This window comes from Garra rufa, chromosome 8, assembly GCF_049309525.1.
Source record: "Garra rufa chromosome 8, GarRuf1.0, whole genome shotgun sequence".
Lineage (NCBI taxonomy): Eukaryota > Metazoa > Chordata > Actinopteri > Cypriniformes > Cyprinidae > Garra > Garra rufa.
This window is the reverse complement of record NC_133368.1, coordinates 30,364,704-30,377,056: the sequence shown is the minus strand read 5'-3', so window position 1 is coordinate 30,377,056 and position 12,353 is coordinate 30,364,704. Positions and strand designations below refer to the sequence as shown.

The window sequence follows — 12,353 nt, the reverse complement described above, 5'->3', positions numbered from 1 at the left end:
AAGTTACATAAGCCAGCTGTAAATATAACAACAAAACTTACCTTCAACAAAGAGTTTTGCAGATGTTTCAGCAGATCCAGCCACAAACTTGTAGTCTCCCACATCCCCAAAGTGAACATTTCGAATAGTGAGGGAGTGAGTGAACTGTTTGCATCGAGTTTGGCATCTGTCACTGGATCGGATTTCTACTCCATTCTTCAGCCACTTGTAGGTAATGCCTTCAAAGTTGACGGTCACCTCAAAGGTAACAGTGTCTTTTTCTTTAGCACTGAAGTCTTGAAGCATGGATGTGATCAGAATTGCTGAAAGATTTTAAAATGCATTGATGAATATGCTGTAGATAGTAATTTTATATTTCTTTCTAGTTAAAAGATTACATAATACTCACGTTTTACAGTCAGGGTACCAGAGACACTGTCATTTCCACACACAAATGTGTATTCTGAAGCATCCTCCTGTCTGGCATTCATGACCTTCAGCTGATGAAGTTTGCCTTGCACCACAATTCCAAACTTCTCGCTCATCTCAATCTCAACTCCATTTTTCAACCAGATCGATGGAACATTGAAATGTGAAACTTCACATTCAAATGTTGCCACATGGGTCTCTGGAACCTCAATGTTCTTCAAAGGTTTGGTGACTCTCAAATCTGAATATATGCAAGAAAGACAAAACTTATTTAGAATGCCACATTTCTCATTTAAGATGAACACAAATGAAAAATCTCAAAACACTTACGTTCAACATGAAGATGTGCACTGCACTGCAGATGCCCGACCACAGCAATGTATTCACCGGCCATGTGACCTTCAACACTCTGAATGACAAGCTTGTGGGCTTTCCTCTCAGACAGTATTTTAATATTTGAACTTGGCTCGAGCTCCTGATTATTGAACATCCACTTAACTGGAATGTCATCATGGGACAAGCTCAGCTCAAATGAGGCAGTGGCATCCAGCAGTGACGTCACATCCTTTGGTTTTTTCACAATTTTGATAGCTAAAGAAAAGACAAAAGGGTATTGAAATACATCTAACAACAGCAGACAGGTATAATTAACTTTGTACTTGAAAAGATAATTAAAAACATACTTTCAACATTAAGTCTGGCATTAGCAGAGAGTTTTCCGAGTTTGAACCCATAGACTGATTCATCTTGGGTGTTACAGTTATTGATCTTCAGGGTGTGAACCACGCCTTGGACAGTTATCTCAAATTTATCACTTGGTTGAATCTCAACACCATTCTTGATCCACTGGGATCCTTTCACATCTAAATGGGTGAGTTCAATACTGAATACTGCCTCCTGCGTTTCAGTAACTGTTTGGTTCTTCATTGTCTTCCTGATTTTCACAGCTTGAATAAAAAAAATAAAAAATGTATATAAATAACCTCTAACAAATGATAAAACAGAATGTGTAATTAACCATTCTAATGACACACAGTTTACCTTCAACTTTCAAGTTGCAGGATGTCTTGGAGTTTGCAACCTGGTAGGTGTACTCTCCAACATCCTGTGGCCTGGTGATGACGATGACAAGGCGTCTAACAGCACCATTATTTTCACTAATGATATTATCGCTGAAGTCAATGGGGTGGCCATCTTTAAGCCATTTGCCTTCTGTAGAAGGATTAGCAACTTCGCACTCCAGCTCGGCAGTCTGGGATTCTGCTACAGTCACATCATGGAGTGGCTTGTTTATAGCACCACCTAGTGGAGAGATGAAAACAAAACATCACAACTCAGACATGTTATGTGATTTGGCAAAAAAGTATTTACTTTTGTTTTAAAAACAATTTGAAAGTGTACATACCTGATACAATGAGCCTTGCTCTGGATTCATTCTCACCAGCCATAAACATGTACTCTCCTTCCTCATCCTTCATGGCATTCAAAACAGTAAGGCTATAATGTGTACCCTTGCCCTCAATCTTGTATTTTGGACCTGCCTTTAACGGTTGACCCTTGAAAGTCCAGAGAGCGTCAATGCCAGGATGAGATACCTCCACTTCAAAGGTGACATTCTGGGTTTCAGTGCAAACGCAGTCTTCCATGTGCTTCACGATAGACACAGCTATAAAACACAATGAACAATGGCATCATCAATTATTTTAAAACAACTAATACAAGGAAAAATATAATAAAACCAATTTTGAGTGACACTCACGCTGGACAGACAATTTACAGGTCGAATCTACTTTGCCAGCAATCAGTTTATACTGTCCTTCATCTGATGCATAGGTCCTGCTAATAGCCAGTCTCTGTTTAGATCCTTTGACAACCATCTGGACTCTATCACTTGCTGTCAGCAGCTTGTCGTTGTGGAACCATTTTACTGAAGTTATATCAGGAGCAGAGATTTTAGCCTCAAGAACAGCTTTAGTGCCTTCCACTGTGGAAACATCCTTTAGTGGCGCCAAGAAGCCAATAGCTGTGTAAAAAAATAACAAAATGATTAATAAAACACGTACTGTCCTCACTGTCAACCCATCAAACACTCATTTATAGATAAAAGGTGGCTTACTTTGAACTGTTAGCTTTCCATTTGTAGAAATGTCCTGAGCAGGAACAACAAATGAGTACATTCCTGCATTATCCTTACTGGCATCCTCAATGAGAAGCTTATGGGTGACTTTGTCAATGACCATGTGAATCTTATCGGAAGCAGAAATGGCTTGGCCATTCTTCATCCATGAGCCCTCAACATTTTCCTGAGAGAATCGCACCTCAAGCTGGGCAATATCACCCTCACAGATTGTCAGGTCAGAAAGACCTTGCATTAGAGTCACAGGGCGCACTAGAGTGAACCAAAACATATTCAAGTAAGACTTATATGATAAACGAAATAAAAATGTTCTTCAATCTTGGTTGCATCATACTCACATTTCATCTTCAGGGAGGCACTTGTCTTAAGATCTCCCACTTTGAAAGTGTATTTTCCTTGGTCCTCCTTCTTAACATCTTTCACAGAAAGACTATGACGACCACGACGAGCAGACACAACATATTTAAGGCTAGGAGTGATTTCTTTGTTTTCAAAATACCAGGTGCCTTCAGCATCCTCGCGGGACAAAACACACTCAAACTCTCCAGAGTATGTCTCAGGTACTTCTGTATTCTCAAGATTCTTTACAATTTCAAGTGGTGCACCTGCGTGAGACATAAAATTGTGCATTTGACCAAATTGCTTAAAACTGTTAAACACTGATGGATGAAAATAATATAAAACTGCTTTGTACTAACCTTCAACATAAAGTGAGGCAGTGGTTCTTATGTCGTCATCGTCGACAACCGCACAACTGTACTCTGCTTCGTCATTCATAGAAATCATCAGCACTGATAGGAAGTGCACCTTTCTGTCAGAGTGCATTCTGTATTTGTCACCAGAGAAAATTTCTGCATTGTTCTTCATCCATTTGACCTTCACAAATGGCTCGTTTGTCTCACATTCAAAGGTCACCATGGTGTCCTTTTCTTTACCATTCTGATCCTCTAGAAGTTGTGTGAATGAAACAACTTGTTTGCCTGAAAAGAGCAAAGCCAAAGAACAGTGACTCAAGATTACTTTTACAATTTAGGGGATTGATAATATGCAAACAGCAACAAGTTGGAAAAATCATTTACCTTGAACCAGTAGGAAAGCATGGCTTGAGGTCTCTCCAGCAATGTTCATAGCTTTGATCATTACACTTGCTGAGTCCTCAGCTAAGACATTTCTGATCACTAATTCACAGACACTGTCCTCTGGCCAATACCAGTAAACCCGGTCTGACTTCTCCAATAAGACTCCATTCTTGAACCACTGACATTCTGGATCTGGTTTACCAGTGATTCTACAGCGGAAGTGTACTTCATCTCCCAGGCAAACTGTCTGGCTCTGGATCCGTTCTATGATTTTAGGAGCTTCCATGCTTGGAGAGAGAACAATTTTCTCTGGTTTGAATTTGGGAATGGTGAGTTTACCTTCCTCTTCTTTCTTCTTCTCAGCATCAGGGCCTAGTTCTTTTGCGTGATGAAGAAGTTCTTCTTTCCTCTTCCTCAGCATACCCTCATAAGACTCGTCCTTCTTGCGGGACTTCAGTTCTACGGCAGTTATTGCTTCATAGTAGCCCTCCTGGGTCCTACGCTTAAATTTGCTTCTTAGCTCCTCTGTTTCTTCTGTTAATTTCTCATGGATTACTCTCTCGGTTTTCTTCAGCTTAACCACCTCCTTGGGTTCCTTAGTGGTCTCAGATGGTTTCTCAGCTTTGATAACCTCAAATGAAACTCTACCATGCTCTTGTGTTGGTACAGGAGCAGGAGCCTTAATATCAGGAGCACGGCGCAAAATTGACCTGAAGTCCTCCTTCTGCTGAATCTCAAATTTTACAACATGCTCAGTAACACCTTCAGGGTTTTCAGCCAAAACTTTGACTTCTCCTGAATCATAGGGCTTGGCATCTACAATTTCCAAGTAGTGAATACCATCAAAGTGAAGTCTAAATCTTTTGCTCTTGCGGATGAGCAGTCCATTGAGGTACCAGTTAACTTTTGGGGAAGGGTAGCCGGTTACCCTACAGCGGAATTTAGCCGTTTCTCCCTCCAAAACTCTTACTGGCTCTGGTAGTAACACAATCTCTGGCTTAGTCTTTTCAAGATTATCCTCTCCAGTAACTCCAGAGGGGCCACCTTCATGTGCAATACGCTCTATTTCATCTATTCTTTGTCCTCGCCTTCCTTCTGGCAACTGAGATTCCTCAACAAGACTTTTCTCATCTTTAACAATTAGTGTAGCAGAGGTCTGGTCAACTCCAAATTTGTTGGTGGCTCTGCAAGTAATGACACCACTATCTCTGGAATAAGCAGCTTCATAGTCAAGACTGCAATAGCCAAACTCATTGACCATGCGTAGTCTGTTAGCAGCTGCCAATGGCTTGCCATCATGCAGCCACTCAACAATCATGGTTGGGTCACCAATAGGGGTCAGTCTGCACTCAAAGTGTGCAGGTCCAAAACGCTTCAGCCTGACTGAGGTCAGCTTCTTTTTGAAGTGAGGCTTCTGTTGCTTCTCCTTATCATATAGGTCACCGTCTTCCCATTGTTCCTGACCATAGCGAAGATGCAGTGGCTCTAACTCTGGTGCAGAAATTTCTTTGGCCTTGTAAGTTCCCTTGGGAATGACAAGCTTTTTCTCAGGCTGAGGCATTACTGCATCAACCTCAATGTTAACTTTGCAGCGTGTGGTATCTCTGCCAGCTTTGTTGATAGCAGTAGCAGTGTACCATGCGGTATCAGATCCTGCACATGATGGAATCTTGAAATGAGCTTCGCCTTTACCACCCTCAATCCTAATAAACAAGTAAATTCAGTTAAGTGTAATACAGAAATGTATTTTTTACAGCATACACATCATCACAGGCAGTAACATTTACTTACACCTGTTTTTTTGAAGACTCAAAACTTACCTAATATGTGGGTGTTTGTGTGGGGAGATTATGTCACTGTTCTTCAGCCAAACAATGTCAGGAAGGGGATTGCCAATAGCTTTAACAGCTAGCTCAACCAAAGTACCCTCTTTAACACTGATGTTTCTTAGCTTTTCCACAAATTGTGGTCTCACCAAGTTTTCTTTGGCTAAAATGACAAAAATGTAAAATTGAATATTTCATTAGAAATCTAGTTAGAACACTTTAGAATGCAGCTGACCTGAAGTGACAGTTATACAGAAAATCATAGTAGCATTGTACCTTCAACAGTGAGAGTCATAGATACGGTTGTCTTTCCAGCTCTGTTCTGAGCAACAACTGTCCACTCTCCAGAATCCTGGGGCATGGCAGGAACCACAATCATTGACTGAGTTCCATCCTCCTTTACTACAATCTTGTGGGTATAGTCATTGACCACTTGTTGTCCTGTGATAAAAAAGTACAGTTGTCATTTCACTGCAATAAAATAATATCCACATTTTTAAAACCTCCAATGCAACTGGGATATGCAGATCACTAACCATTGTGGAACCAGTAAGTTTCAGGCATGGGTCTCCCAACTACTTTCAGATCAAATCTTGCAGTCTGTCCCTCAGAGCACTTGAAGGATGATGGCTTCTGTACAAACACAGGCTTGTAGAGTCTTTCTAGCTGGGCCTCGTCTGTCTCATCAAGTCTACGTGCAGGTGATCGACCAGGAGAACGACTTGTGGAGCGTGGTGATGTGGACCTAAAAAAAATGCAGTATTTTGATCTGATAAGTACTCTTATTCTAATATCATGTAATTTGCTGTAGTGATATTACAAACTATGGGATTTTCTCAGATTGAAAAGTCAAAACCTACCTGATTCTTTGAACTGCCCCAGGCTGAGCAAGCTGTGCTTGTGCTACACCAGTTGGCTCCACATACAGCTTTCCAGAGCTGATAGCATTACCCTTAATGTTACTGACCAAAGCAGAGTAGATACCCTCATCTTCTGCCAGCACTGTAGGAAGGCGCAGACTGGCTCTACCATCATGCAGAACCTCCATATGATAACGGCCTCCATGTGTGATGCGCTTGCCATCTTTGAACCAAACGATCTATAGTTCAAATAATACAAAAGTTAATTCCAGTCCTCTACTTTGACAGGCCAGGCATTGATGATATTCAGTACAATAGCAGTTTTGCTTATACTAACTTAGCTGAATGAATATTGAATAACTGTCAACATAATGATTTAATTTTACCTTAGGGAGAGGGGTTCCTGTCATCCTGCAATGGAAAGTTGCACTCATTCCCTCTCTAAGTCTATAGTTTTTAACTGGAGTATTAAAGACTGGATAAATAGCATCATGTTCAGAAACACTCATATCCAACTGCTCCCCATCCTCAGTCACCAGCTCCTGGTAAGTAATCTTGAGCAGGCGGAACTCAATTTCTTGGATGAATCTCTGCTCCAAGTTAGATATTTGCAACTCCTGTAACAAAAAATGTCATTGTAAGATTCATAGTCACAAATTCAGAAGTTAGTTTTTATGATGTATGATCTTAAGCTTTAGCAGCTAAAACCTTTCATACCTGATCTGAAACAAAGGACTTCATCATCTGGGTTTGTTGAGTCATCCTCCTCTGGATGAGGATCTGCTCTTTCTCAGTTACAGTCTCAATAACAGAAGGTACATCAGCCACTTTTGTCTCCCCTATAATAGTAGTTACTTCTGTCTTGAATGTCTCCTCCTGTTTCTTCATATACAGTTCATATGCCTCTGTAAAATGCAGAAAAAACACTTAAACATTAGCATTTAAACTAAGATACAATTGCCATTTATAATAAAGTCACAAAGGAAACCTACCTTCGTCAAGCAGCAAGGCTGAGGCAGAAATCTCTCCAAGTGGGTTCCTAGCAAAGATGGCGTACTCTCCTGCATCATCAGCAAATGTCATGGAGATCTCAAGCTTGCATGTTCCTGTGTCCTTATTGTAGGCTACTCTGTACCTAAAGGATGCATGAGTTTGTTTCAATATTAATATATTTGCATCACAGACACTGAATAAAAGCAGAAGAAAATACATTAAAAAGGACATAAACAGACATAAAACTAGCACATAATATCATTTGTTTATTCACTTATTTATTACAAACAAGTACTTTTCACTCACGCAAATAAAAAAGTATGGTAATTCTTACACACAATTCACATTAAAAATTGTATATGTACAGTATAAAACATACCTGTATCCAGTGGTAAGGGGAATTCCACTCTTCTTCCAGTAAATATGTGGCTTGGGGCTTCCTCCGACTTGGCACTCAAAGACTACGCTGTCTCCTTCCACAAGCTTTTGCACTGTGGGTTTCTTCACAAAGAATGGGGCAACACCTGCTCCAGTGTCCACAGACTCAGAGACGGCACTTATTTCAGACATGGTCTCCTCTCTGGCTTCAACTGTAACCCTGTTTTTAAACACCAAGGATTTAGATGGCAAATTCTTACAATATTTAATATAGAATTACACCACAAAGAATTCTATTAACTTACTGTCTTTCCTGAGCAGACATTTCAATGTGTTCAGAGACAGTAGAAAAATCCTCCCGGCTTTCAATTTCTTCTGACACTGAAGATAAAAAATAAACTGTAAATATCATGTTGCAATCACACAGATCATATCTTTTTAAGAAAAGTCATATTTCATGATCTTACCTTTGACAAGCAGGTAGCATGAGGTGCTGATAGTTCCAGCCTCACTAGTAGCAGTGCAAGTGAAGCGGCCACTATCTTCAGCAAAGGCCTCACGGATCACCAAGCGGGCATAGCTGTTTTCATAAGTGATCTGGAAGTCAATTGAGTTCTCGATTCTGTAATCCTCCCTGAACCACATAATGGCTGGAGTAGGGTGGCCTGAAATCTGGCACTCCAGAGTGACAGACTCTCCCTCAGTGACAGTCACATTCTTCAAACCCTGGACAAAATAAAAACAGAATTTCAAAATCTAAATATACATTTTAACCCATCAACACTTTCATGTGTACAAAAATATGTTTATGAGTTTTTAATGGCCGTTCATTTACTTACAACCACAATAGTTGGCGGCATCACTTGTTCTTTAGTGAGGGATGGGATTGCTCCAATCTCAACAATCTGAAAAAATTAATTAATTAATTAATCTTTCAGCAGCTTTTTAATTCACTCCTTTTTGTAGGGTTGAAATGGACACAGTGAACACAAATCAGCAGTTTGTAACAATGATATGACACAATTAATGGGTAAAATAAAAAAAGATGGTGAAAGAGCATGACAGGTGAGAGCTGTCCAGAACAGCTTGCGTTTACACTGGACTAAAAGCAGGGGGCGATATTGTAAATAGATTCATTTCAGTCAGATTAACTACATGAATCTACGCAACAAACCTGCATGATCCAGCCAACATAAGATTCTGTGATGACCCTCTAAACATGTCAGCATCTTTTTGCAACCACCATAAACTAAGCTATTATAATGAAAATATATGAATTTATTAATGTTTAGTAAAAAAAAATATTATATAAAATATACTCTAATGATCAATGTGAGCTTGCGAGTCAAATAATATTTCGAATAAAGAATACAGTGGTAAAATAGTTTCATGTCAGACAAACAGTGACCGATTCTTGGCACCCTTATATTATCATTCTATTATAAGACCATCACATGACACAAGCTATCTCTAGAGCTTAGCATCTGTGCACATCCATCACAGTCAGCTTAAATATACCAACTAAATCAGTCTCACTTAACCTAATTTTCTTTTATTGACAAAACAGAACGTTTTAATCTATCTGTTCCACATTCATTGCAGGCTAAAACTTCCCAAATGTATTCTCAAAGGGGGAAATATAAAAAAAATGGTTGGTGCAATAATTTATTTATTGAGGGACCTACAGTGTCTCCATTTATGTCTGCCTCAATTCATGAGATTCAAAACAAACATGATTAGTGTAATTCTGTAAATACTAAATCTTTATAAAAATACAACTAATCAACTTATAGAGACTCCTTGTCAGTTTACAATTTTTCTACTTTAAGAGCAAGAAGCTGTAATTAAAATTGTGCACATAGAATGAATCAGAATGATCTGTTGCAATACACATCACAAAAATGGATTAACAGTGGATTTACTATGTAAGAAGTAATGTCTTATGTGATGAAGTGGTTGAATAGTATGCAACAATCACAAATCTATTCAGATGGAAGAAAATCTTTCTGAAAATGCATTGCCAAGCATAATATATTAAATACCAATTTAAAATGGCAAGTTAGTGATACTTGCTGGGATGACATGCAAAATGAAGTGTGACTATTTAAGGTGTGATAATGAGGAGTGAAAACAATCACTCCTGCCCCCACTGGCTCTGACGTGGTTTCTTTACACTTCAGGTTAACAGTAGCCTCATTAATTAGTGTGTGGTCTCCCTTTTATCTCAATTTGTTTGCAGCAGAAGACAAATGATCTGAAATAGCTTCAAATGGCCTTTTGTCAGTGACCACACACAATGCAACATTTCTGATACATTACTATTGAATGCATTTTTGTATTTCTTAATTAAATTGTAGTTATTCATTACTTAAAAATTTCACTTAATGAATATTCTCCTTATTCTCATGTAACCACAAAGACAAATTGCCACATTTTACCCACTAGAGGTCACAGTTGCAAAAATAGACCTACTTCTTTGACAGCGACTCCACCGGCTTGTTGCTGCATAGCAAAAGAGCCTTCCCACTGCTGCTCCTTGTGGACAAATGTGGAGGAGGTCTGGACATGCGAGGCCCCAGTAGTCATGCTGGTATAACTGGATTCTCCCACATAACCCTCCTGCTTCCATGGTGGCAGAACATCTGTACCCTGTGCGACTTGTTTAAGTGTAGTCATTGGGGACTTTACTGGTCTGATAGGGGACACGGACAGTCTTGAAGGAGAAGCAGGCCTAAAAATAAGATATGAGAAAAACAAGAATTAATAAAAGAAAAAAGGCTACATAAGAAGTTAATGTTGGTTACACAGAACACATATTTATTACATCATAATTGCACTTAGTTTTTCATAACAGCAGGCAAAGGAACAAAATACTATCCATTAGATGTCACTATTAATCTCAGTTCATTTATTTAGAATATAAGCACTCATAGAAGGTAATGAAGTTGAAAATATACTTCACCTGTGAGGTGTGTGAATGGGGGCTTTAACAGGCCTCACAGGGGAGGGTGACTGATGGCGCGTAGCTGTGACCTTCGACACTCCTGTCGGTGGGGTTGGGGACTTAGAAGTCGGCTTAGGAGGCACACGAGGTGGTGCCTTGTGGGCCAAATCACCATCCTCAATTTGCATTTCCATCATAGATGTGGACTCAAAGGATGCCTCCATTCTCTGTGAAGGACACGTAACACTGAGTTAACATGTTCTTTAGCGGTTCAGGTGTGATTTTGACAGGATGTTAACTACCTTTTCAACTCTAGCCTGGCGAGTCTGTGAAATCTGAGAAGTTGAAACAAAAGTCTTGGTCTTCTTTGCAGGCACTGCAACTTCCTCACCTGAAATGTTAAAAAAAAAATTAAAAATTAAAAATATTATAATATAAAATATTAAAATTAAAAATTATATATATATATATATATATATATATATATATATATATATATATATATATATACGCACACAAAATATCAAGTGAATTTGGAAATCAAATCAAACCTTGAACCAGAAGTTCAGCTGTAGAGGTAGTACGTCCACTGCTGTTAGAAGCACTGACAGAATACGTTCCAGAATCTTCCGGGAAGGCCTCAGCAATCAACAAACTGTAAAGGTCTCCATCTTGAACAATCTGAAAGTCAGCAGAGCTTTGAATCTCAGCTCCCTCTCTGTAGAACTTCACCACAGGTGTAGGGATTCCTGTAACTCGAACATCCAGTCTCACTTGGCTTCCTTGTGTAACAGTCACACTCTGTAGTCTCTGAATGAAGTTTGGTGGCGCAGTTTCCGCTTTAAGGCAAGCAAAGAAAACAGTGTTTGTTTGGCATAAAAAGTAAATGACAAAAAAAGTACACAGCTGTTTCTGTAATTTCTTACCTGTAACAAGTAGTTCAGCAGTGCTAGTGGCTTGTCCAGCGCCATTGGTGGCTCTCACAGAAAATCTTCCACTGTGTGCGGCTGTCACAGCGGGGATCATCAGAACAGCGCGGCCATCGCTGAACGAGATCTGGGCGCCGGGCAGAGCCGCAGCAGTAAGAACCTGGCCATCACGAAACCAGCTCACCTCTGGAACTGGATTACCTACAGAAAAATATTTGAAGAAATTATTCAATGTATTTTAGACAAGGTTTCCAAATCTTTTTGTCAGTATAGCTCAAGCTTCTGTCCTTACCACTAACTTGAGCCTCGAACGTTGCGGCACTACCCTCTAGTGCCACAACGCTCTGAAGCGGCTGCGTAAATGTTGGAGCTTGTGTTGACATGGTAGAAGGCGCCCTAGGAAAAAAAAATCAAGTTGTAAATACCACACTACAGCCAGATAATTGCTTAATGCCCACTGAATCAATTATATATACAACAGCAATACAGTGTATGTTACATGACAAACTAGGTGGGCTATTTTTAGCTGTAAAAGAAATGAACTGACTAATCACTCACACCCCCTGCCCCCACCCGCACCTGGTCATCAGCAGCCTGTCATTTGTGAGAACTGTGAACGGTGGAGCTGTTGAGTGTCAGGTCAAGCACCCAATTGAATAAGTTAGAAATGTGTGAACAGCAACTGTTAGCTGTAAGATAAAGCTATGAAACACCTAAACATAAAACTAACTTAGCTAAAACATCCTAAAAAGATCAACAAGATATTTCAACAATAAAGCAGAAGACTTGTGTAGCTGAT

The 12,353-nt window shown here is 39.6% G+C and overlaps 1 protein-coding gene across 1 annotated transcript in view; it reads right to left on the bottom strand.

Moving 5' to 3' along the window:
- Positions 1-11,937, bottom strand: part of ttn.1 (titin, tandem duplicate 1) — a 127,974-nt gene extending 116,037 nt beyond the window's left edge. Inside the window, exons 1-28 of the mRNA XM_073845072.1 lie at positions 11,847-11,937; positions 11,552-11,755; positions 11,177-11,464; positions 10,928-11,016; positions 10,644-10,852; positions 10,163-10,412; positions 8,521-8,586; positions 8,149-8,407; positions 7,987-8,062; positions 7,683-7,901; positions 7,303-7,445; positions 7,028-7,215; positions 6,697-6,927; positions 6,311-6,549; positions 5,987-6,195; positions 5,727-5,891; positions 5,445-5,613; positions 3,625-5,327; positions 3,244-3,525; positions 2,884-3,150; positions 2,525-2,797; positions 2,168-2,431; positions 1,814-2,074; positions 1,450-1,710; positions 1,092-1,355; positions 739-999; positions 389-649; positions 42-302 (exon numbers count right to left, since the gene is read on the bottom strand). Coding sequence (XP_073701173.1) covers positions 42-302; positions 389-649; positions 739-999; positions 1,092-1,355; positions 1,450-1,710; positions 1,814-2,074; positions 2,168-2,431; positions 2,525-2,797; positions 2,884-3,150; positions 3,244-3,525; positions 3,625-5,327; positions 5,445-5,613; positions 5,727-5,891; positions 5,987-6,195; positions 6,311-6,549; positions 6,697-6,927; positions 7,028-7,215; positions 7,303-7,445; positions 7,683-7,901; positions 7,987-8,062; positions 8,149-8,407; positions 8,521-8,586; positions 10,163-10,412; positions 10,644-10,852; positions 10,928-11,016; positions 11,177-11,464; positions 11,552-11,755; positions 11,847-11,937 — 7,453 coding nt within the window. The remainder of the gene's footprint in view (positions 1-41; positions 303-388; positions 650-738; positions 1,000-1,091; positions 1,356-1,449; positions 1,711-1,813; positions 2,075-2,167; positions 2,432-2,524; positions 2,798-2,883; positions 3,151-3,243; positions 3,526-3,624; positions 5,328-5,444; positions 5,614-5,726; positions 5,892-5,986; positions 6,196-6,310; positions 6,550-6,696; positions 6,928-7,027; positions 7,216-7,302; positions 7,446-7,682; positions 7,902-7,986; positions 8,063-8,148; positions 8,408-8,520; positions 8,587-10,162; positions 10,413-10,643; positions 10,853-10,927; positions 11,017-11,176; positions 11,465-11,551; positions 11,756-11,846) is intronic.
- Between the last annotated feature and the right edge of the window lie 416 nt (positions 11,938-12,353).